Below are 25,726 nucleotides of genomic sequence, written 5' to 3'. Positions count from 1 at the left end.
GTCAAGAATAAGATCATATTGCCTATGACTGGGAACTTGGTGGTTATGGCACGGTAACATTTTAATAACAAGTACATTGATGAGGAATCTGTAGATAGGGTTGAGTGGTCAGATTTATTTTAAAAATCATTTTTATACTGTATTCATTAAGGAACAAGGTCAAGGAAGCCATTTTAATGTAACATGTGGCTTCCACAGCCATTTCCAATCATGCCTTGGCAGAGTCTGGCTTATGAATAAATAATTGCTCACAATCAGATTAAGATTGGTAAAGAAGCTATCATCTTCCATGGATGAGACATTGCTGCCCTTTTGAACTAAGGTGTTGTTTTCAACTAGAAAAAGTGTAATAAGAACTAAATTTACCTAACAACAGTTAGGACCAATCATAAAGCAACAATAACCTGACTCTGGCAAGGTGTGATCATCATGAAAAGGGATAAAAGTAGTGGTTCTGTAAGGTTTCATTGCTAGCCAAGTACTGAAGACTACTAGACAAGAACCACATGTTAATCTCCACAAGTGGGATCAGTTCCAAGTCAGCGTCTTGAGGGTGAATCTTAACAGTTCAATGGACTGTGCAACCAGCTGAAGCTGCAAAAGCCATTGTCCCAAGTTTAATAAGTATTCCTTCTAATAAACTTTACTATCCAAAGAGTCCTGTTCTTGCCTAAATTGGTTAAGACTTGTACGAACAAAAATAGGCTTAAGTCACTTACGAGTTGGAGTGGCTGAACTTCATCAGGAAATCAATTAAGTTACAATAACAAAACCAGGAAAAGTAAAATTGGGGCAACATTTTCTGCACAACATCATTCTGCATCTGCGAGTGCCCCCGCTCGCCGACGGGAAAATTCTTCCCCAGGTATCAAGTCATAGTGCCAAGGATTTTACCAACTTTAAATTAAAACTTGGAAATGTTCTGGAAGTTTATTCAGCTTCACGATGAGGTACAAGATTATCTGGGAGTTTGGGATCAACGCTGGCTAAGAACGATTTAATTGCCTGCCTCATGGAGAACGAGAAAAATCATAGGATTGCAGCACATAAAGTACCAGTTAAAAGGGTTAGAACTACCACTGGTTGACAGAGGATGGAAGGAGGGTAGGTTAGGGATTTTTACTGTAAAATTGTATATTAATTCTTCATATATAGCTAAGACTTTCTTAGAGGATTCTCCCCATCAGGCGAATTAAAGCATTGCTCTATCAGAATGGATTGGCCCTCAAGATGCTCCAAGCATCTACGTCCCTCCAGTCCCTCGGCCTTTCCCTCTGCCTCTTAGTACCTGCAATCCTGAATACCTGTAATTTAATTTCCTTCAACATCACTTCTCTCTCCTACTGAAAAGATAATATTTGCACTTTTGTGACCAGAGGGTGTCCCAAAGCACTTTACACCAAAGAAGAATTTAGTATTGACACTGCTGCCATATAGGAAATGCAGCAACAGTCAGTCAATTTGCACACAGCAAGCTCCCACAAGCAGCCATAATAATAATGAGGTAATCTGATTTAGTGATGTTGGTTGCGGGATAAATATTGCACAGGAAACATGAGTAACTCACCTACTCTTCAAAATAATACCTTGGAAGTTATTTTTAACATCCATCTGAGGGGCAGAAAGAGCTGCAGTGTAATGTCTCATCTGAAAGATGGCACCTCAGGCATGTAGCGCTCCCTCAATACTACACTGGAGTGTCAGCCTTGGTTATTGTACTCAGCTCCTGAAGTGGGTCTTAAATCCCACAGCCTTCTGGCTCGGAGACAAAAACGCTACCAAATGAGCCACTGCTGACTTTGTGTCACTCTTCAAACAATACCCCAGTCTCTAGCAAAAAAAAAATATGACTGATGGTCTAACATGCCAGCCGCGAAAAGCAGCCCAAAAGGCATCCATGACACATTGCCCTGCAAATAAGTGCAGAACTCTCCTGGTTGGACACCCCTGATCTCCTTCCCACTCGCTATATAAACAATCCTTTCTAGATCTCAGCATTGCCATTTCTCTTCTACTGCTTCCCACCTCGAGCACCTGCACCATACCTCACCCATCACCCTGCTTTTCTGTCAAAAAAAGTATGCAACTTGGATCCTTCCTCCTGCAACACAAAAAAAAACCATAGCATGCTGAAGTGCAATCACTTGAGTATTTCCTACCACCAAAAAGTACTTTCTCCCCTGGCACACAACCCAATATGTCACACTGAAAAGGTCAAGAGTAAAGAAAGACAGGAACAAACATTTAAGAAAAATGAGGATTAGAAGCAAAGAGATGCCCCACAGAAAGTCCTAGAATTAACCTAAAAATACTTTAATAATGGTAATGGACCAAAACAAGTCAAATTTTTAAGAAACATAGAACTTTAAACTTACGATCACATGTTGGGACCTGACCATCCCACCCTTCAGCTGTGCAAATCCGGTAGTTTCTACCAACCATCTGATAACTATAAAGTCAAAACAAAGTCACTCATCAAGCATCAAGTTAAATGTTACAGCAAAGCGATCAGGGATGAGGGTTAAGAATCAAAGTGCGTAAGTAAGAGTTACCACAGAACAAAATAATTACAGTATTTTGGTTTTGTGCTCTTTTTATTATATTAGATTACTTACTAAATGGACAGATTAAAAATCAGGCGGGTGCATTATTATTGTACAACGGTCAAAGCATGATACACAGTTTGCATTACTTTTTTCCCCATTTACGTAGGTGTCGCTGGCTAGGCCAGATTTTATGGCCCATCTCCAATTACCCTCAAGGTGGTGGTGATGAGCTGCCTCTTGAACCAATACAGTCCATGTGGTATAGGTACACCAGAGTGCTGTTATGGAGAAGTTCCTGGGTTTTCACTGACCAACTGTGAAGGAACGGTGATATATTTCCAAGTCAGAATGGTGAGAACTTGGTCGGGAGCTTCCAAGTGGCGGTGCTCCCATGCACCTGCTGCTTGCTCTTCTGGGTTTGATGAGGCTGCAGGTTTGCCAAGTGCCATAGGTGGCTTGGCGATTTGTTGCAGCGCATTTTGTAGGTGGTACACACTCCTCCAACTGTGTGCCGGTGGTGGAGCTGCTTTGTCCCGAATGGTGTCAAATTTCTTGAGTTCCTTTAGAACTATATTCCCTACCTCCCTGAGTGTTCAATCACATTCCTGACTTGTTCTTTGCAATGGTCAACAGGGTTTGGAGGGTCAATAGGTGAGTTATTTGCTGCAGACTTCCCAGCCTCTGACCTGCTCTTGTAGCCACAACATTTATGTGGTTGTTCTATTAAATTTTCTGGCCAATAGTAACCCTCAGGATGTTGATGATGGGGATTCAATGATACTAATTCTATTGAGTATTAAAAGGAGAGATAGTTAGGTTCTCTCTTATTGGAGAGCGCCACTGTCTGGCACTTATGCAGCATAAATGTTACTTGCCACTTATCTGCCCAGGCGTGAAATGTTGCCCAAGTTTTGTTGTATGCAAGCACAGACTCTTTCAGTGTGAGGTGTTGCAAATGCAATTGAACAGTGTGCCATCATCAGCAAAGATTCCCATTTCTGACATTATGATGGAGGGAAGTTCATTGATGAAGCAGCTTAAGATGGTCAGGCTAAGGACACCATCCTGAGGAATTCCTGCAGCGATGTTCTGGGACAGAGGTCATTGACCTCCATTTGTGTTAGGTATGACTGCAGCTAATGGCAAGTTCACCCACATCCCCCAATTCCCATTGATTTCAATTTTGCTTGGACTCCTTGATTCCACACTTGTTCAAATACTGCCTTGATATTAAGGGCAGTAACTCTCACCTCACTTCTAGAATTTGGGTCTTTTGTCAGTGTTTGAACCAAGACCATAATGAGCTCTGGAGCAGACTGGCCCTGTAGAACCAAATCAGAGCATCGGGGAAATTATTGCTAACTACGTGCTTCATGATAGTCATTGTCAATCACACCTATTGTTTTGATAATCAAGGAGTAGACTGACTGAGCAGTAACTGACCAGATTAGATTTGTTTTGCTTTTTTTGGAAAGGACATAACTAGGCCAATGTTCTACATTGTCAGGAAAATGCCAGTGTTGTAACTGTACTGAAACAGCTTGCTGCAGGGTAGCCATTTTTGGAGCACATCTTCAGCACTACAGCCAGATGCCATTTGCATCCAATAGCTTTTGCTATATCTAGTGTGCTTGGCTGATTCTTGATGTCAGTTTTCATCACAGTTGAGTGAAAATTGGTTATCGGTGGCGAGGCGGAGAAGGAGCATGCACTTGGTAGCGCTGGCTGAAGATGGTTCCACTGGTGTGCTGGGCTCCTCCATCATTGCAGATGTTGCTCATTGTGACTCCTCCTCCCAATAATTGTTTAATTATCCACAACCATTCATGACAGGACAAAACAAGACTAGAGCTTTGATCTGACCTGTATTTTTGAGAGGTCATTTAGCTCTGTTTATAGCATGTCGCTTCTGCTGTTTAATATGCATGCATTCCAGTCACGTAGCCTCATTAGGCTGGGAGCTCATTTATAGTGATGGCTGGTGCTGCTCCTGGTATCCTTTCATACATAGCTCTTTGAACCAGGGTTGACAGTGAGGGATATGCTTGGCCATGAGGTTACAGTTTATGGTGAAATACAATTCTAATGCTGATGGTCTGCAGTGCCTCATAGATGCCCTGTATTAGCTGATATATATCTGTAATGAATCTCTCCCATTTAGTGTCACACAACACTAGTGCTAGTGTCACAACACAATGAAGACTGTCCTCAGTATGAAGATGGCGCTCCATCAATATAAAGACTATGCATTGGTCACTCCTCACAATACTGTCATGGACAGATGCATCTACGATAGGTAGATTGGTATGGGCAAGATCAGTTAGGTTTCTCCCTCATGTTGGTTCTCACCAGCTGCTGCAGGCTCAGTCTGGCATTCATGTCCTTCAGGACTTGGTCAGCTCAATTAGTAGTGGTGCTACAGAGACACTCTTGGTGATGGCCACTGAAGTCGCCAACCACAGTAAATTCTGTGCCTTTGCTACCTTCAGTGCTTCTTCCAAGTGGTGTTTGACTTGGAAGAGTGCCGATTCATTAGTTGAGAGAGGACAATATGTGGTAATCAGCAAGAGATTTCCGTGCCCGCATTTGATCTCATGTAATGAGACTTCATGGAGTCCAGAGTCAATGCCATGTCCTTCCAACTGTGTGGTGGGTGTATCCTGCTAGTGGGACAGGGCATTCTGAGGGGTAGTGATGGAGGAGTCCCAGATATTGCCTGAGAGATATGATTCAGCGAGTATGACTAATTCAGGCTGTTGCTGGGCTAGTCTGTTGCATAGCTCTCAAATTTTAACACAAGCTTTAGCTAGGTGGTCTCTGCAGGGATGAATGAGGAGGATGTGTCTCTGCCATATCTTGTGCCCAGGCTGATGCTTGGTGGTTTATCTGGTTTTATTTGACTTTTTCGTAGCAGATTAAACAACCAAGTTGCTGGATAGGTTATTTTAGAGGGCAGTTAAGGATTAATCACTTTGCTGTGGATCTGGAGTCACACGCAGTCCAGACCTGGTAAGGATGGTAGATTTCCTTAAGTGAACCCGATGGGTTTTTACAGCAAATCTGTAACAAATAGACTAATAATCATCCGCACTCAAATGATTATACAATGACACGAGATATGAAATAGCACCCATCATACTACATTTTGGGCACATTGCCCTCCATCAAGGGTTATGCCCATTAGAATACTGAACATACCATGATCAGCTGGTGGGAAAAAGAGTGATGGATTTCCCAGCAAAGAATGGTTGGGAATCATAAGAAGGGAAGGAGTGCCAGTAAAGTAGATGTAGCAAAAGGAAGAAAAGAAAGAGACAAAAAAAGGAAAAAGGGTTTAGGAGAATGGATTGGGATAGCAGTATTGACAGGAACTGCTGCCTGGAATCTGGTTGATGTGAGTGTGTGGGAACACAGAGGCAATCAGGAAACAGCGAAAAGGCATTCTGTTTGGGGCAAACCAGGACGGACTGGATGTAATCCAGGGACTGTCGCAAAGCCTCCTGACTGTTAGAGATGAGGTGAAGGTATTCCAACAGATTTAGGGAACAATTAATGAGTTTATTGAAGATGAGGGAGGCTAAGAATAAATCCAAGGCCATTGCCTGCTCCGCGTTTGGGAGTTGCATGCTTGATCAAAACACTGATGGACTTAACAACAGAGGACAACTGGATTCCATCCTTTGTAAGTGATATTATGATCAGGGAATGGCCCGTGGTTATAATGAGGTGAAGGGAACCAAACAGCATGGAATATCCTATTTAGTGAAAGGGAACCTGGGTCAGGAAATATGGTACTGGTATTCCGGCAGTTTCCTTGCCTCTGAACAGAGGATGAATGGGAAGTGTTCAAGATAGAGTCCATAGGGACCACAGACCAGGGTGTCTATGCATATGTAGCTTCTCCCCCAGTCTTGATCAACCAGAGTCAACTTAAGATAGCATGAACACAAGAGCTCTGACAGAGGTGGTGTTTATTTAAAACCAAAACAGAAAATGTTAAGTTTGGAAGACTGTAAAGGTGCCTAATCGGAAGATTGCGTTGGGCTTCATTGCAACATTGTAGCAGGCCAAGGATGGACATATGGGCATGAGGGCAGGGTGGTGTGTTGAAATGGCAAGCGACAGGAAGGTCTGGGTCATGCTTGTAGACAGACCAAAGGTGTTCTGCAAAGCAGTCACCCAGTCTGCGTTTGGTCTTCCCAATGTAGAGGAGACCACATTGGGAGCAGTGAATGCAGTAGGCCAAAATAAAGGAGGTGCAAGTGAAGCGCTGCTTCACCTGAAAGGAATGTTTGGGCCCTTGGACGGTGAGGAGGGAGGAGGTAAAGGGGCAGGTGTTGCACCTTCTGCAATTGCATGGAAAGATGCTGTGGGGTGGGGGCGGGATGAGGCGTTGGGGGGTGATGGAGAAGTGGACCAGTGTGTCCCGGAGGGAATGGTCCCTATGGAATGTCGACTTGGGGGAGTGGGTGGGGGGTGGTGAAGGGAAAATGTGTTTGGTGATGGCATCATGCTGGAGTTGGCAGAAATGGCAGAGGATGGTTCTTTGAATGCGGAAGCTGGTGGGGTGAAAAGTGAGGACAAGGGGGACCCCATCATGGTTCGGGGAGGGAGAGGAAGGTGTGAGGGCGGAGGCGTGGGACATGGGTTCGACACGGTTGAGAGCCCCGTCAACCACAGTGGGTGGGAAACCTTAAGGAAGAGGGAAGCCATGTCGGAAGCACCATTTTGAGAAAGTGGCATCATCAGAACAGATGCGACGGAGGCGAAAGAACTGAGAGAATGGGATGGAGTCCTTACAGGGAGCAGGGTATGAGGAGCTGTAGTCAAGGTAGCTATGGGAGTCAGCAAGGTTGTAGTGAATATTGGTGGACAGTCTATCACCAGAAATTGAGACAGAGGTCAAGGATGAGAAGGGAAGTGTCAGAGATGAATCATGTGAAGATGACGGAGGGGTGGAAATTGGAAACAATTGATAAATTTTTCCAGGTCCAGGCGAGACCATGAAGCGGCACCAAAAGAGTCATCGATGTACCGAAAAAAAGAGTTGTGGGAGGAGACGCGAGTAGGACTGAAACAAGGAATGTTTCACATACCCCATAAAGAGACAGGCATAACTGGTGCCTATGCAGGTACCCATAGCCACACCTTTTATTTGGAGGAAGTGAGACAAGTTAAAGGAGAAATTGTTTAGTCCTACCACCTTCTTAGACTGGTATTAAGCTGCACTGTTGTATCAGCATAGATATGCCATAACCACACTTTAATAATTAAATTATTAAGGAACTCAAGGCGTCATTAAAATTAAATAAGCTACTTTCAGCCATTTGTGTACTGAATACTCACCCTGGGTCACAATAAAATATAACTTTACTTCCCAAAGTAGCATCATTTGTTTCATAATATCCATTAATAATCTCCCCTGGGTTACCACAGTTTCTTGCTACAAAAGGGAAAAAAAGAGGAAAAAGTAGAGACCTTACAAATCTCCAAAAGGCCTTTCCAGCACAAATTTCAAATAAATTGATACATAATTTTCCAAAATATCAGGCTGCCCCAGTTTATTTTCAAAGTTATGGCCAAGCAAATAAACTGCAAGGTAAAAATTCCGCAATATAGCCAACATTGAAACAATCTACCACTACATGGATTCAGGATTATTTTCAGCAGCCATCATAAATGGAGGGAGTTAGCTCTAGTGTCATCCTAATCACGGACGCAATTACCTAAAACTTTGGTCTGGTATTTTCTTACCAGAAAGATAAGGATAAGCAGAACTTCAGTAATCTTTCCAACAGATCTGGGAGTAATGGGTAATATTCAAGAACAAACTATTTGCATCCATGGAACAACATTCCAGCCAAGTTGCTTCTTTCTGAATAGAATGGGACAGGGAAACAACAGGGGGAGGGGAAGAGGATAAAATTATTCTGATTACTTACGTTCACAAGTCATCAACAATTGTTCCCAAACGTCCCCAGATTTACAGGTAACGAATCTTCTACCTACTCCTGCAAAAGTGTAACCCGGGTAACACTTGTACGTGACCTCGGTGCCAACAGGAAATGAGCTCCGAGAACTGAATTCATCAGATACGTCGCCATTGGACAGCTTTGGAGGTGTGCCGCAATTACCTTTAAAAAAAAGTTTCAACTTTCACTAGGTAATCTTCCTTTCAACCATGAGAGATTAATTAGCACATTAAGTTCAAATCTGGAAGATATCTCCCTTAATCAGACTTTTATCCCCTCTTTCCATCTAGTCTAGTTGGTACCTTTTACAGTTCTTATAATTCTTTGATTTGGTCATCCATTTCAAAACCATTTCTGCTTTAGTTTGGCCCTCCTTTATTCTAGCAGGATCCCCTCCTATAAAGTTGTGTTGGTCTAAACACATCTGCAGTGATATGATTCCCATGGAGATGAATTAACCAAAAGAACCAAACGTACCAAATGACCCCAAACCAATGGGCAAGGTTTCATTTTATATAACTTTTATTTCATCAAACCAAAACAAACACGAATTAACAGGCAAATTGCACTCAATAGAAACTATTACACTTTAAAATAGCCACTACAAAGATACATTTCAGGGGTTTACTGGCAGCCCTCTCAGCACTTATGGCACCACAAAGACCTTTAAAACTAGTCATCCTCAAGCTTCACCAAGGATGAGGCCACCGAGTCACCTCCGACGGCAGCTTTTTCTCCATCAGCGCTCCACAGATGTGGTGGTCGCTGAAAAGGCGTATCTCTGCAGAACTTCTTCAGCTCGGCTCAATGTCCTGATGGCATGGATTCCCCTGTCACCTTCATCAGATTACTCCGTAACACCGCGGTGCACTGCATGCCCGACCCCGATTAATCAGTCCCTCCAAAAACAGAAGCAGTGGCAGTAACTTTATTTCACTATCCTGCTAACTGCTACATCCAATCTTCAAGTTTCCTTCTTTTCAGCTGTTCTACACACATCCTCTCCCGAGCCTGCCTTTACTGTTCTCCTGCTGAAATCTGATCTGAGGGCTCTGTTTTTTTCCTTCTGGTTTCAAAAAGCTTCCATTTTCTTAGCAGCCTAAGATCACAGTCAGATTTCTTAAGAATCTAATGTCACAACCAGAAATCTAAAGTCACAAACCTTTTCCTAGGAACCTTAAGTTTTAGTTTCTCTGTCTAAAAAAAAACAGGCTCCAAAGTCAGTGCACCCACCAGAATATCTGACAAACCATCTCAGCAGATGGGAATTCTCGCATTTCCCCATTGGTCCTGAAAACTGCAGATTTCATCACAAATAATTAAATGAAGCCATGAAGCATCACTATGCAGGCAAACGACATTATATGACATGTGCCCAGTTCTACAGATCTAATGGATCATGCAGTCATGAAGGAGGGGTTAGGCATCACAGTGCTATGAAGGGAGAGCCTGGAATTAGCATCATGGAACACAAGTATTAGTTTACTGGATGATTTCAGCGTCTGATAGCAAGAAAGATATAACAGCAATGAATAGGCTAAAAGGGTGCAGTACTTGAGATACCAGTATCTAGCATTACTGGAGACGAAGTGCTTGGATGCTTGCAGCATTGAGAAGGGTTTGAAAGTACAGATAATATTTATGAGGTTAGACCACAGCAGAGACCTGAGGAGTGCACTTCCATCTAAGCCACTCAACAACTTACAACGGTGAGTGCAAGCTCTTGAGCCTCAAAAGATTTTCGCACCCACATTTTTAGTTTAAAACTTTGAGGACATTAATAATTTAAACCAAGAGGATTCCTAAAGCTTGGAATTTTTTGGTTACGCAATTAGATTGGTTCATTTTTGAATTGGCTACTCTTGAAAAATTTGAGAGTGAATTTAAATAAACTTGGACATCAGACAATTAGCTGGAGCCCAAGCACTTTGTGAAAAAGTTCAGATATGATCCAACTATAAGTTAGTAGCATAAATTTTGAAATTAGGGCTCCTGAATAAAATTGAGTCCAATTATGTCATTAAAAAGACACCAAATTATTACCCAAAGACATTCCATGAAGTTCTGAAGAGTCATACGGACTCTAAATGTTAACTTTCCCTCTCCACAGATGCTGCCAGATCTGCAGTGTTTTTCCAGCATTTTGTTTTTATTTCAGATTTCCAGCATCTGCAGTATTTAACTTTTACATTCCATGAAGTGTGAAATGAACGCCCTACAAGCAATCTTTAATATTAGAAAAGCTAGTTCTTCTCCTGTAATGATGCTCAGCTGCAGGATATGCTTTGTCATATCAACGTTAACCCAGTCTCACCATGGCAGATTTTATGTTGCCTACATCAAAGAAAAAGCCTGTATAAATTATTGAAGTTGCTCATTAGTTTAAGATACTTAAGAGCTATTAGTTTATTAGTTATCATCCAAAGCGCTGCTCACAAGAAGTCTGAATATACAGTATCTTACCCATCTCTTGTCATCATATGACTCCTTTAACTACTTCTATTTTAGTTTGCCCCGTGCTCATTTGCAAAATTGTTTTATTTTATTTTATGAGCATCTATTCTTCTTCTTCTGTCATTGCTTGTCTGTCATTTCTTTTTCCTCTGCTGTCTTTGGGAGTGTAAGATGGTGCAGAGAAGGAAGCAGAGGATTTAAATTGGATTTTTTTTTTAAAACTGGCAAGATGTGAGAAAATATGGCTTCAGTCTTTATATTCTCCCCACTTCACTTTTGGCCACCCCTTCCAATTCTCTGTGTCCCAATGTCTTTCTTGCTTCCTCCCTTACCTCTCTCTTCTGGTTCCCTCATCACCGTCTCACTCACACTGCATCCCATGACTTTCTTTGCCTTTCAACTGCTACCTCAGTTCCTGGTGTTCCTTAGCCTGGCTCCTTGCCATTCCACTCACCAGCATCCAGTGAGGTGTCTTCCTATTCCCTGCTGTTTCTTGCCAGATCAAGCCCCCTCTCTCTATTCACTACAATTTATTGCTTTCCTGCTTCCTTCATTCTCATTTGTATCTGTGTCCTTTGTTGCTCTGCCAGTTATTTTCCATTCTATCTTGTATCTGCCCTTTTACTGGTACTGTGAACCGGTCCCTTTTCCCTTGCTATCAGCTGCTCTCATGAGTTCCAAGGAACCCCTTCTGATGACATCACTAGGGTGTGGGGAATGAGGAAAACCACTGTTTGAAGCACAGCGGAAATAATTCAGGCAGTATTTTAAATTTTGCAGAGGAGCTTGAACAGCAACCATTTTTATTTAAATAACACCTTTGACATAGTAAAGCAACTCAAAAGGCCTGTTATCAAAAACTGACCCGGAGCCACATAGAAATACCAGGACAAGTGACCAAAAGCTTGGTCAAAGGGTTAAGTTTTAAGGAGTGTCTTCAAGGAGGAAAGATGTAAAGACCGAGTGGTTTAGGGGGAAATTTCAAAGCTTTGGTCCTGGATATCTGAAGTCATGGGCACGTGGCAGAGCTTAGCGATTAAGGATGACTGCAAGGCCGTGTGTTCAGGAGCCACAGACACAAATACTCAACTGTCTGTCTTAGGTAAGAAAATTTAAGGTAGCTTGTTAAGAAGCAACAGTTTAGACATGATGCATTAGTTAAATAGACAGGAAAAGTATACGACCCGTGATAAGTGAGTGTTGTTCACAAATCCAGAAGACGAACAAATAGTTAGCAGAGTATGGATGTCAGTAGCTGGTGTTGGCAGCATTGTGCTTTCTAGCCAAAGTGTTCAGGAACTCTTTCCTGGTCCATCTTCCATCTGACGTACACCACCCCTCCCTCCCCCACCGTGCACACCGCCCACACCCACCACACCACGAAGACTGCCCCGCCTTCAAGCTCTCCTGAACATGCTTTTATTTCTGAGGGCTATGTCAATCACTTGGTTGAAACTTTCTCTACCAGTGAATATGGGACAGGTACCAAGATGTCAGGGTGGTCACCTCCCCGCTGTCCATCATTTAACTCAAGGTCACTTTTTAAGTTTATCTCATGCTGAGGGCCATTTGCTAGCCCTTACCAGGAGGGTACACATAAGGCACCAGCCTATCCTCCTAGGAATATCAACATGGAAGCCTGAAGCACAAGGTCTTGACATTTCTAGAGGCTGTTGTGTGCTTATCCAGAGGGAGCATGAAACAATTTCTCTGAAGTGGCCTTATGCCAAGCCTATCAGTTCAATTAGAATTATATGTTCATTCTGAAAGGTATAATTTATTAAAGGTCCCATTTCTTGCATGGGAGAGGGGCCAGAATTGGAAGATCATAGATTTTGGAGGGCAGAGATTGGGGGGGGGGGGGGGGAAGGAAGAGACGATGAGGGAATAGTCCATCGTCGCTTAATCATATTAAATTTTCTAAGACTGGAGGCAGGAGTTGAGTGGGCAAAGCAATTGGAGATATAGAGGAAGAACTGGGAACAAATCCTGTATGAAGCATTACCTATTGTATAATATATTTTAAAAAAGGACAGAAATCGGAGAGCAGGACCACACAAGAAAAATTTAAAATGGCACACAGGCCCAAAAGCAGATTTGACAGGAGAACACAACTGTCCAGAAGGCACAGAAATCAAACACACAGAAATGTGAAGTTAAAGAAAGGTGATGGAGGGCTGCAGAGTGATAAGTTTGAAAAATAAATTTGAATACCGATGGTAGCCATTCTGGGAAATGTGTTAGTTCTACCATTACGTGGATGCCATTGTTACTCTACCTGAAGTAGAGCTGGACCTGTACCTTAAGAGCACATGGGATTGGGGAGTAATGGTAATATACTAGCATGGATTGGGGGTTGGTTTCCAGACAGAAAACGGGAGTAGGAATAAATGGGTCATTCTCAGGATGGCAGGCTTTGGCTAGTGGGGTACCACAAGGATCAGTGCTTGGGGCCCAGCTATTCACAATCTATATTAATGATTTGGATGGGGACCAAATGTAATGTTTCCAAGTTTGCTGATCATAAAATTTGGTGGGAATGTGAACTGTGAGGAGGATTCAAGGGGATTGAGACAGGCTGAGTGAATGGGCGAGAACATGGCAAATGGAACATAATGTGGAAAAACGTGATGTTATCCTCTTTGGTAGGAAAAAATAGAAATTTCTTAAATGGAGAGACACTGGGAAGTGTTGACATCTAAAGAGACCGGGGTGTCCTTGTTCATAAAATCAATGGAAGTGAATACGTAGGTTCAGCAAGAGAGGCAGCAAAAGGTATGCTAGCATTTATTGCAAGAGGATTTGAGTACATGAGTAAGGAAGTCTTGCTACAGTTGTACAAAGCCTTGGTGAAGCCACACCAGGGGTACTGTGTACAGTCTTGGTCTCCTTAACAAAAGGAGGATATAATTGCCATAGAGGAAGTGCAGCAATGGTTCACCAGATTGATTCCTGCGATGGCAGGATTGTCCTACGAGGAAAGATCAGAGAATACAGGCCCAGTTTTCTCAGAGTTTAGAAGAATGGGAGGTGATCTCATTGAAGTGTACAAAATTCTTACTTGGCTAGAAAGGGTAGATGCAGGAAGGATGTTTCCCCTGGCTAGGGGTTCTAAAACCACATGACAGTCTCAGAATAAGAGGCAGGTCATTTAGGACTGAGATGAAGAGGAATTTCTTTAGTCAGATGGTGGCGAATCTTTGAAATTCTTTACCCCAGCCAGCTGTTGAAGCTCTGTCTTGAATATACTCAATGACTGAGGTTGATATATTTCTGTTTATTAGAGATAAAAGGTAATGGAGATAGAGCAGGAAAACGGCATTAAATTAGGAGGATCAGCCATGATCTAATTGAATGGCAAAGCAGGTTCGAGGGGCTGAATGGCCTACTCCTGCTATGTTCCCACATCCTCTGTCCCTGTGGACCTGTTGCCATGACTGGAACTCATAACAACCCTTTTCTGCGCGCTTAAGTGAAATCCTATCCAGGTGCCACCCAGAAGTATGCAAGGAATTATGCTTACCTAACTGTGGATGCCTGCATAAAAGAAAACATAGCCGGCCTTTTCAAGTACATTCTCCCTAACAATTTTCATCCCATCCATTATCTCTATCACCTTTGGATCTGCATGCTCTCCCTTCATATCAGCGGTGACTAAGTACTCCGACTTTTCAAGCCTTGACCTGTAAGCATACATCACCTTTTTTGCCCCTAATAGGCCCTAACTCACCGCTTACTACCTGCATGCAAGTAGAGGAGTTTAGGTTCCCTTTTAACTGCCATTCCAATCTTATTTTCTTTTACACTTCCTCTCAACTTTATTGTATTTGGCCTGATTCTCACTTGAAAAATTCACCCGAGATGCAACATACACCCTCCTGTTCTGCTTCATCATCATATTCTCTCTCATCATCCAAGGAATCTTGGTTCTGGTTCCAGTTCCAATATTTTGTGCCCCTGCTGGAATGTACCAAGCTGTAACAAGGAACAGTTCCTCCTTAAAGATCACCCATTGTTCCGTTATTGTTTTTCCAACCTGTCTTTGGTTCCATTTTACCTATGCTCAATCCCTTCTCATCTAAGTTGAAATGGGAAATCCTACTTTAGATTGTTCCTTGCTCTTCTCCATTATTAATCTAAACCTTATGTGATGATCATTCTTACCCAAGGGTGTTCATCCACAGACATTTGCTCTACCTCATTTCCCAGCAACAGATCCAGCAATTCCTCCCTCCCAAACTGCAGAGACTATACTGGTTAAGGAGTGTCACCTAAACACATTTCAGAAATGCCTCCCCTCTTTACCCTTTAACTATTCTAATATTATCACAAGCGATATTTAGGTAATGCCCCCCCAATGTCAGCACTCTATTGCTCTTGCACATCTCCATTATCCCTACAGATTTGCTCCTCTATCTCTGCCACCACTTGGAGGTCTACAGGATACCTCCAGTAGAGTGATTGCCCCCTTTTTTGCTTCTCAACTTTAACCAAAGGGATTGTCCTTGCCCCTTCAAGGACAACATTGTTTTCCAACACTACAATGTCTTCCATATCAGCACTACCGCCCCGCATCCCTTTTCTCTTTCCCCATTTTTTCTCAACACCTTGTATCCCTGAATATTAATCACATAAACCTCACCATTACTGTCACTACATCATATTCCAAAATGGCTATTTGTTCTTGAAGCTCACAAACCTATTCACCATACTTTGTGTATTTACATACAGGCATTTAAACCTGTCTTTGGATTCCACATAGGACCAGACTAAGGATGACTATCTAATATTATATGACTTCCTTCTCTAGTACGATCCAACACCTTTACTCCTTTATTAACCTAATCCACTTTTCTACCTCTACGTGCTGGCACCCATTCCCCTGCAAGTTTAGCTTAAACCAGTCCTGTAGAGGTGCTACTGGAAGTTAGTGCCAGATTTTGGGTCAGGAGGTTCAGGCTGTGCACTGTTTGGGCCAAGTTGGATCAGGTGCAGTCAAGGGTTGCTCAGAGTGCCAGAATAGACTGACACAGAAGCAGCCAAGCAGGTAACTAGTCAGGTGTCACACCATAACTAGCCAAATTGTCCAGGTAATTTTTTTTTTTAAGTTTACTTAATTAAAATTGATGCATGGCACATTCTAAAAACGTCTGGTTTTTGGGCAGCTGGATTTAAGACACTGTACCTGTGCTTATTTATACAAGTGGTCCCCTTGAAACAATTATCTTCTATTCATGAATGCTGTTGAATTTCAAACAAAATATAAATAAAGTTCCATACGGAACACACCCTCAAGACTTTGCTGCACATGTATCTTATGCCCCTAACCTTAAAAACAAGATTTTAGTTAGTTATATTTTTAGACATTGGCTAGAAAAGAGGGAATTTGAATAAGGGCATGCAGAAATAAGCTATTCTAAGCGTCTTCAACTTTGCAAAAGAATCTAGGGTTGGAGAACATGAATGCGAATGGCAAAAGAGTTTGACCTCCACTCACCACCCCTCATGCCAAGAACAAGGTATGCTAGTGGAGCAATCAAAATTTTTCCTCATTCATAGATTTTCAAGTGTAAATAGAAGTGTACCAGACAGATGCAGAATTGAGGATCTAGATGTGCAATTGTTGATTCATACTGGAATTTGAGCGCCCAATGGCTATTCAGTTCACTGGACACAGTCCTCCCAAAGTGCATAAAGGACCAAGGACACATAGATCTTTCCTCAATTACAGAGAAGCAGATTGTAAGTTATATTTATTAAACTGACAGCTTAAAGACTTGCATTCTAACAGTTCTCCTTCATGATTCAAGGTTCTTAGACATGTAACAAATGGTTTCCTCTGGTCCATGGTCAAGGCCCTTGTTAAAGTCTCTGACAAGCAAGTCTAGTGTTTAGCATAGAATTGGATATAACGTAAAGAGAAAACTAACTTGCATTTAAGTAGCAGCTTTTATATCCTATAAATGCCCCAAAGTGCTTTACAGTTAATGAATTAGTTACTTATTTTGTAGATGAACATGGCTGCCAATTTGCACACAGTAAGGTCTTATTATTAGCAGTAAATTGAATGTGAATCAATCCACTTTGATTGTGTTAGTTAAGGAATTAAGTTTGTTCAGGATACCAGAAAAGTGCCGTACTGCACTGAAGTGCCACCCGTTTGCCAATGCCTCAACGGGTAGGGTAGCCTTAATTGAACAGTTAACAGGAGGATACTTGGCTAATTTGCATAACTAGTTAAACTACAGTGTATCGCTCCTAAACCTTGGTTTTGGCAACCTGCACCCAAGCTCCCTGCATTGGTTAAGTAAATAGAATTCTCAACAGCAGAGCTTGAGTTCAGATTTCTCAGACTCAAACTAGGCAGTAGGATTCTGTACATCAAGGAACTGGCTGATCAAAGCAAATGTGCAGAATATTTAAAATGTTCTATGTTACTGAACTGACATTGTCCTTAGGTGACAGATCAAATTAAGTGATTAAAACAATCAAAATTTGGTGTTGTACAGCAAAAACATCCTGTGTGTAGTAACCCACAAGATCTCCAAAGTAGGAGTTGAACAGGTTCCAACCTTCCCAATTGTGCTTGGCAACCAAGGAACAACACAAGGCAGATTTAGTACCAAAAGGGCAAAATACTGCGGAACAGCAGCAAAGTACTGCAAATGCTAGAAATCTGAAACAAACAGAAAACACTGGAAATGTTGTTATACATAGTATTGTATATTGTTTTTAAACAGTTATTTTTCAAATTTACAGTTTAGCACAAAGTGCTCAGCAATACTAGTAGGGCAAAACTTCAAGAGACAAATCTTCAAAATCCACTATAAATGGGGAAATTACATATCATTAATAGGTTTTGGAGTTTCATGTGAACATTGAGGTTCACATTATAGTGCTCACATATCATGGGCCATTTAAGTAACAACAGAATATGTCAGAGCAGTAAACTCATCACAGTGGGTTTACAACAACACGAGCTCAATAGCACTTCAGGTAAGAATGTTGGCATAAGATTAGACAATTCAACAGGGTATTGCAAACTCACTGTGGGGCAAAGCCATATAAGTTGACTAACCTTTATACATTAATTCAGAATTCCTCTGAGGTCAAATAGTCAAAACATCCTGAAAGGTCACAGTTGTCTACAAGTGAGGCAAAGAAAAAAGTCTCTAATATGCCAAGCAGATCCCACTTATCCTACATGATCAGAAGGAATGACAGTAGGGATGTCAAATCAATTGACAGATTTTTGAAACCAAGAGATCAAACTATCAATATGTAGCAAACTTACAATGTTGCAATGGCCAAGATTAGGCAACTTACCGGAAAAGCTTAAAATCTGAAGTTGCGACACATACACACACACCAAGTAGCTGTGTTTTGACGTTACAAAGGAGATTAATACCACTATGAGACAAGCAATGAAACACAGAATTCACCAAAATCAAATCAAAAATCCCAAGTCATCTACCAAACACTGGCAGAGTGACTTACTTGCTTCAGACAAGTGACAAAGCAAAATGGATTTAAACAGCTTACACAAAAGAGGTCAGCCATATAATTGGTCTTTTCACAGTCAATTGGTGAGGAAAAGAGCAGTCAAAAATAAGATTTTAGTCAAGTCACACACACAATCTTTTTTCCCTCTAGCAATTAGTATAATACCCAAAATGAGATGCCCTATCTGTTAGTCAACTAGTGAGCTAGCACAGCAACTGGAACCTCAGATTCAAAAGCCTCACTTCAATGTAATGAACAAATACCACCTACCCTGAAAAAAAAGGTAGAGTACAAAATCCCTTAATAATTGTATCAGTGACTTTGTAAAACTAGTAGTGGAACAGATGGACTTGCAATTGATACAAATCTTTCTCATTGCAGTCAATAAAGTGCTCGATTAAAAGCTTTGGATACTGTTTCCTAAAAGAAAGTGTTGTTATCTTATATCCACAACTAAATAACAAGGTCCCTTCCCTTATTTGTTCATGAGAAGTCAGAGCCACAGTCAAGTTATTTATTCACAGTTATTTAGTCACAGTTATTTATTGCCCATCCCAAATTTCGCTCGAGAAGATGGTGGTGAGTTGTCTTCTCGAACCGCTGAAATCCATCCAACATCTACAGTGCTATTAGTGAAGGAGTTCGGGGGTTTTGAACCTACAAGTTAGGGTCAAAAGTTCCAAGTTAGGTTGGTATGTGACTTAGAGGCGAACATGGTAGTATTTTCCTCATTCCCGTTACTTTTGACAAAATTGAAGTCAGTCACTCTCACAGATAAAAACAAAACTACTGCGGATGCTGGAAATCCGAAACAAAAACAGAATTACCTGGAAAAACTCAGCAGGTCTGGCAGCATCGGCGGAGAAGACAAGAGTTGACGTTTCGAGTCCTCATGACCCTTCAGCAGAACTGAGTAAAGATAGGAGAGGGGTCCAGGGGACCAGGTCCACTCCTCCATCACCCCCTACTCCTCAACTCCCACCTATGGCACCGCCCCATGCCCACGCAGAAGATGCAACACCTGCCCCTTCACTTCCTCTCTCCTCACCATCCAAGGGCCCAAACACTCCTTTCAAGTGAAGCAGCATTTCACTTGCATTTCCCCTAACTTAGTCTACTGCATTCATTGATCCCAATGCGGTCTCCTCTACATTGGAGACCAAACGCAAACTGGGCGACCGCTTTGCAGAACACCTGCGGTCTGTCCGCAAGAAAGACCCAAACCTCCCTGTCGCTTGCCATTTTAACACTCCACCCTGCTCTCTTGCCCACATGTCTGTCCTTGGCTTGCTGCATTGTTCCAGTGAAGCCCAACGCAAACTGGAGGAACAGCACCTCATCTTCTGACTAGGCACTTTACAGCCTTCCGGACTGAATATTGAATTCAACAACTTTAGATCTTGAACTCCCTCCCCCATCCCCACCCCCTTTCCGTTTCTTCCCCCTCCCTTTTGTTTTTTCCAATAATTTATATAGATTTTTCTTTTCCCACCTATTTCCATTATTTTTAAATCTATAACTGTAATGCCCTGTCAGTCTTTCCACCCCACCACCACTAGAGCTGTACCTTGAGTCTCCTGCCATCCATTCTTAATTAGCACATTCTCTTAGATAATATCACCACCTTTTACACGTCTTTGTTCCTTTGTCTGTGACATCTTTTGATTATGTGCTCCTATCACTGCTTGCTTGTCCCTACAACACCCCCCACCCCCCCCCCTCAACTTCTCTCCCCCCACCCCACCTTAAACCAGCTTATATTTCACCCCTCTCCTAACTTTACTCAGTTCTGCTGAAGGGTCATGAGGACTCGAAACGTCAACTCTTTTCTTCTCCGCCGATGCTGCCAGACCTGCTGAGTTTTTCCAGGTAATTCTGTTTTTGTTTCAGTCACTCTCACACCATCTCTGGAAGTTAGCTCTTTTGACAATGTTTGGACCAAGGCTGTAATGAGGTCTGGAGCCAAGTGGCACTGGCAGAATCCAAACTGAATATTAGTAAGCATGTTATTGCTGGAACAGCTGGTTTAGTGGTACGGTTTGTTCTGGAATACAAGTATTCTGAGAACAACTATGATTCACAGCTACTTGTAGATAAACAATGCACCAATGAAGAGCTCTGGAATTCTCTGTCTTTGCTCCTCCACTGACATTAATATCAAGCCCTTCACTGTATCCAGAGTGCAGGGATGGTGTACCCCAAACAGACACTCAGTAAAATTCTGAGCACCTAAAGGTAAATGAGCCCCATCATTGATCTCCTTTGAGAAACTCACCCTATTCCAACCTTCTCACTACATTTAAAATCTTTTTTCTGTACAGCCCACCAAAGCATCACTTCAAATTTTTCAATCTTAACTTCCCAGCATCTTTCCCTCTGCCGCTATACTGAACAAGTTCACATTCTCCATGATTCCAATCACCATCTTAAACTGTGTTGAGTTTACTGCCCTTCTTTCCTCCCCAAATCTCACTCTCCATTATATACTTTTCATCACACATTCATGATCCTGTCATCTCACATGGTCTCATTACCCCTATTGTTACACTTGCCTGGTTTCATTCTTATCCATCCAGCCATACCCAGAGAATCACCCATAGTGGCTTCTCTAATTAACTTTTACACTGTTACCTCTGGTATCCCTCAAGAATTCATCCTTAGCTGCCTCCTTTTTTTCCCCATTTACATGCTATCAACATCATCTAAAACATGGCATCAATTTCACATGTACACTGGCAACACACAGCTTTACCCTACCTCCGTTGAACCCTTCACGGCCTCTAATGCCATCTTCCTGTCCAATAGACGAACAGAGAGCTCCTCTAATATTGAGAAACCAGAAACCACTGTCTTCAGTCCCCTCCCAAAACTCCATGCCTGTGCCAAATACTCCTTGGCTCTTCATGGCAACTGTCTGAAGCTGAACCTGACTGTTCACAATCTTGCTGTCGCATCTGTGCCATGACAACATTGCCAAAATTCACCCTGGCCCCATCTCATCAGCTGCTGAAATGCTCATTCACACCCGTGTTACCTCTAAACTTGCTTATTCCAATTTACTCCTGGCTGGCCTCCCACATTCCACCCTCTGCAAATCTGAGGTCATTCAAAACTCTGCTGCCCAAATCCTAATTTGAATCAAGTCCCATTCACCAAACACCCATGCGTACTTACCTACATTGGCTCTCACTCAAGAAGAAAATAAAAACACATTTATTTTTAAAATTCACACCCTTGTTTTCAAATCCCCTATGGAATCACACCATGTTTATCTCTAATGGCCTCCAGCCCCACAACCCTCTAAAACTCTCCAAGCTCCACGACTTTTTTTTTTGCTGCTATCTGCTGAATGTGTAATGCATGCCAAACCGCCTGACTCAAGTTTCCGTTTACACCAGCTTTCCACAACCCCACCTCCCTTTGTGCATTTCTGACCGCGCCTTCAACTACCTAGGCCTCAAGCTCTGGAATACCGTCCATTAAACTTCTCTGCCCGTTTACCTCACTTTTCCCTGTTAAGATGCCCCTTTACCAACCTCTCTCTCTCTCTGACTAAGCTTTTTGGCCACCGGTCCTAACATAGCTCGGTGTCATATTCCCCCTAGCCAAGCGCTTCGGGAATGTTTCATCACGTTAGAGGCGCTATATAAACGCGCAGGTCAGACCTGCTGAGTTTTTCCAGGTATTTTTTTTTTAATCTTTAAAAACCCCCTCCTGAAACAGCAGTAAGGAGCCGGAGCCGGAGCGCTGCTTACCCGTTACCCGGGCCACCCCGATGGCCATTAGAGCGAGGATCAGTCTCTCCGCCATTCCCCACTTCTCTCGATCTTTAAATATTCGGGAAAAATTTTTCCTCTCCGCCGGGGTCAGAAATTTGAAGAAAACTCCAGAACCTTTAGATTTTATGATTTGTTTGCCTTCTTCGGCGAACTCCGACTTCTACTGTTGCCGCTGGTCTGAAAACAAATGAGTTACGCAATCCTGGGACCGGAAGGAAGTCCACGCCCACGAGCTACTGTGACACTGAGAGCGAAGCCACATTTACTCTGGGCGTTTTGTCAAAAGTTGGCCCAAGTTTCACTGTGTTAAAGCGAATAACATTCAAATCCCAGGCAGCCTCATAGGGCAATGCCCTGAACACAAACATAAAAATTTGGAAGACATTTCACAGATATGCCTGATTTTCAATTTATTACATTTTTCCCCAGTTGGAAATTGAGAATGTTGCACAGCAATGAAAACAAAACAGCAGTGCATGACAGACCAGTGTAAGGGTTGCCAATTCTGACCTGGAAGTAACCTTATAAATCAAGAGACAAATTCTAAATATATAAATCAAGTTACTATCTTATCCAAATATAAACTTTACAATTCTGTCATGAACCTCCCATTTAAATTGTAACATCATACTCAGTACGACAGTGTATCTTGTAAACGGTGTTTTAATACAATAGCAATTCAAGAACTATTTCATTGACGTAGCCAATATTGAAAACACAAACCAGACATAAAGCATATGGTTGTTACTCCACAAACATTCAATATTGCAGCATAATGGGTTAATAGAATAGTAATGCCATGATACACATCATGATGTAATGGTAACATCAGCAGTCATATGTGCTAGAGACTCTGTAGAGCAGATGAAACAATGTGTACTCATGAGAGACATACTCTGTAAACTATCTTCTATACAGTGTTAATAAAACCGCCTGAAGTAACTACCCGAGTCACATCAGAATTAATCAAGATAAGATAGGCCATGCAACCAACAGACAAAACACATATCCTAACTAAACTACTTTTAATGTGGTCAAAGATTGGCTGTTAATGGAATACAATTTCACTGATCATATTCAGCTGTTGGCCAAATCAGTAGTCTCCCCCCAATATGGATGTTTAACAAGCTAAAACAAGTCATTGTTTTAATTAAAAAATAACTCACCTCAAACATGCAAGTTTCCTTCACCCAAATTCTATTCCAGTGTATTCACTCAAACAGAACATTCACTGGAATATTTTACTATGCAAAACAAATTCCTTTGTGTTATTTAGGTATTCAAAGAATTTGCATTATTGTAATATAATGGAAGGCATTTCAAACTGAGAGCCTTTCTGCGATTACAAGGATCAAACCAATAAGAGATTTTAATATAAACAGAAAATGCCAGAAATACTCACCAGGTCAAGATTTTTTTAAAATATACTTTATTCATAAAATATCTGGAAGATTTCAAAATTGCCATCACAAAAAGTACAATCAGATTCAACTGTTACACATGGATCACGAAGTGCATCAATACAATCAATGAATATTACAATCATTTCAATATGGTCATTACAGACAATCAGCCAATGGTACTGGAGTTATCAACATACATCAATCATGTTGCACTCTGAGGTGCTTCAATACAATTATAATACAGTTAGTATTCAATGCATATATTCATTGTGAGCTGTACAGCCTGAGGGATCTATACCTTCCCCAGCCCCTCGGTGCTCAATGGCAGACAGCGACCTTTCCCCATTGCGCCTTTGTGGTGGCTGCCCCAAGCTTTAGTGCGTCCCTCAGCACGTAGTCCTGGACTTTGGATTGTGCCAGTCCGCAACATACGGTCGGGGACAACTCTTTGCGCTGGAAGACCAACAAGTTTCGGGCAGACCAAAGCGCGTCTTTCACCGACTTGATGATCCTCCAGCTGCAGTTGATGTTTGTCTCGGTGTGTGTCCCTGGGAACAGCCCGTAGAGCACAGAGTCCTGTGTCACAGAACTGCTCGGGATGAACCTCGACAGCAACCACTGCATCTCTCTCCAGACTTTCTTTGCAAAGGCACAATCCACAAGGAGGTGAACAACGGTCTCTTCCCCACCACAGCCACCTCGAGGGCAACGTGCAGAGGGGGTGAGACTCCTGGCGTGTAGGAAGGATCTGACGGGGAGGGCCTTTCTCACCACCAGCCAAGCTACGTCTTGGTGCTTGTTGGAAAGTTCTGGCGATGAGGCATTCTGCCAAATGACTTTGACAGTCTGCTCGGGGAACCATCCCACAGGGTCCACCCTCTCCTTTTCCCTCAGGGCCTCTAGGACGTTACGTGCTGACCACTGCCTGATGGACTTGTGGTCAAAGGTGTTTTTCTGCATAAATTTTTCCACGAGGGACAGGTGGTACGGCACGGTCCAACTACTTGGAGCGTTCCGCGGCAGCGTGGCCAGACCCATCCTTCGCAACACCGGGGACAGGTAGAACCTCAGCACGTAGTGACACTTGGTGTTTGCGTACTGAGGGTCTACGCACCGCTTGATGCAGCCACACACAAAGGTGGCCATCAGTATGAGGGCGATGTTGGGCACGTTTTTTCCCCCTTTACCTAGAGGCTTGTACATCGCGTCCCTGCGGACACGATCCATTTTCGACCTCCAGATAAAGCGGAAGATGGCTCGAGTGATTGCCATCGCGCAGGAGTCTGGAATGGGCCAGACCTGCGCCACGTACAGCAACAGCGAGAGTGCCTCACACCTGATGACCAGGTTCTTACCCGCAATGGAGAGGGAGCGTCGCTCCCACATGCCCAGTTTCCTTTTCACCATAGCCACTCGCTCCTTCCAGTTTCTAACGCATGCCCTGGTCCCTCCGAACCATATCCCCAGCACCTTCAGGCCGTCAGCCCTGACAGTGAAGGGGACAAAGGATCGGTCAGCCCAGTTCCCAAAGAACATGGCCTCGCTCTTCCCACGATTTACCTTGGCTCCCGAGGCCAGTTCGAACTGGTCGCAGATGTGCATCAGTCTGCGCACCGACAGCGGATCCGAGCAGAAGACGGCGATGTCGTCCATGTACAGGGAGGCCTTTACCTGAGTGCCTCCACTGCCTGGGATCGTCACTCCTCTTATGCCCGGATCCTTCCTGATGGACTCGGCAAAGGGTTCTATGCAACACACGAAAAGAACAGGCGAGAGAGGACAGCCCTGCCTGACTCCAGATTTAATCGGAAAGCTATCTGTTTCCCACCCATTGATTGAGACTGCGCTACTGATGTTAGTGTAGAGCAGTTGGATCCAATTTCGAATTCCCTCCCCAAACCCCATTTTGGAGAGCACATCCCCCATGTAGGTGTGCGATATTCTGTCAAAGGCCTTCTCCTGATCCAAGCTGATGAGGCAGGTATCCACACCCCTGTCCTGTACATAGGCAATCGTATACCTGAGCAGCGCGAGGCTGTCAGAGATCTTCCTGCCTGGCACAGAGCAGG

At 42.8% G+C, this 25,726-nt stretch overlaps 1 protein-coding gene across 1 annotated transcript in view; it reads right to left on the bottom strand.

Annotated features, from left to right (window-relative positions):
* LOC144683502 (membrane cofactor protein-like) overlaps positions 1-22,482 on the bottom strand; it is a 44,438-nt gene extending 21,956 nt beyond the window's left edge. The window contains exons 1-4 of the mRNA XM_078546565.1: positions 22,231-22,482; positions 8,489-8,680; positions 7,893-7,989; positions 2,376-2,449 (exon numbers count right to left, since the gene is read on the bottom strand). Coding sequence (XP_078402691.1) covers positions 2,376-2,449; positions 7,893-7,989; positions 8,489-8,680; positions 22,231-22,285 — 418 coding nt within the window. The 5' untranslated portion in view covers positions 22,286-22,482. The remainder of the gene's footprint in view (positions 1-2,375; positions 2,450-7,892; positions 7,990-8,488; positions 8,681-22,230) is intronic.
* Between the last annotated feature and the right edge of the window lie 3,244 nt (positions 22,483-25,726).

The sequence above is a fragment of the Cetorhinus maximus genome, chromosome 8, assembly GCF_964194155.1.
Source record: "Cetorhinus maximus chromosome 8, sCetMax3.hap1.1, whole genome shotgun sequence".
In the NCBI taxonomy this organism is placed as follows: domain Eukaryota; kingdom Metazoa; phylum Chordata; class Chondrichthyes; order Lamniformes; family Cetorhinidae; genus Cetorhinus; species Cetorhinus maximus.
The sequence above is the reverse complement of the archived record's forward strand: the minus strand, read 5'-3'. Positions and strand labels throughout refer to the sequence as shown.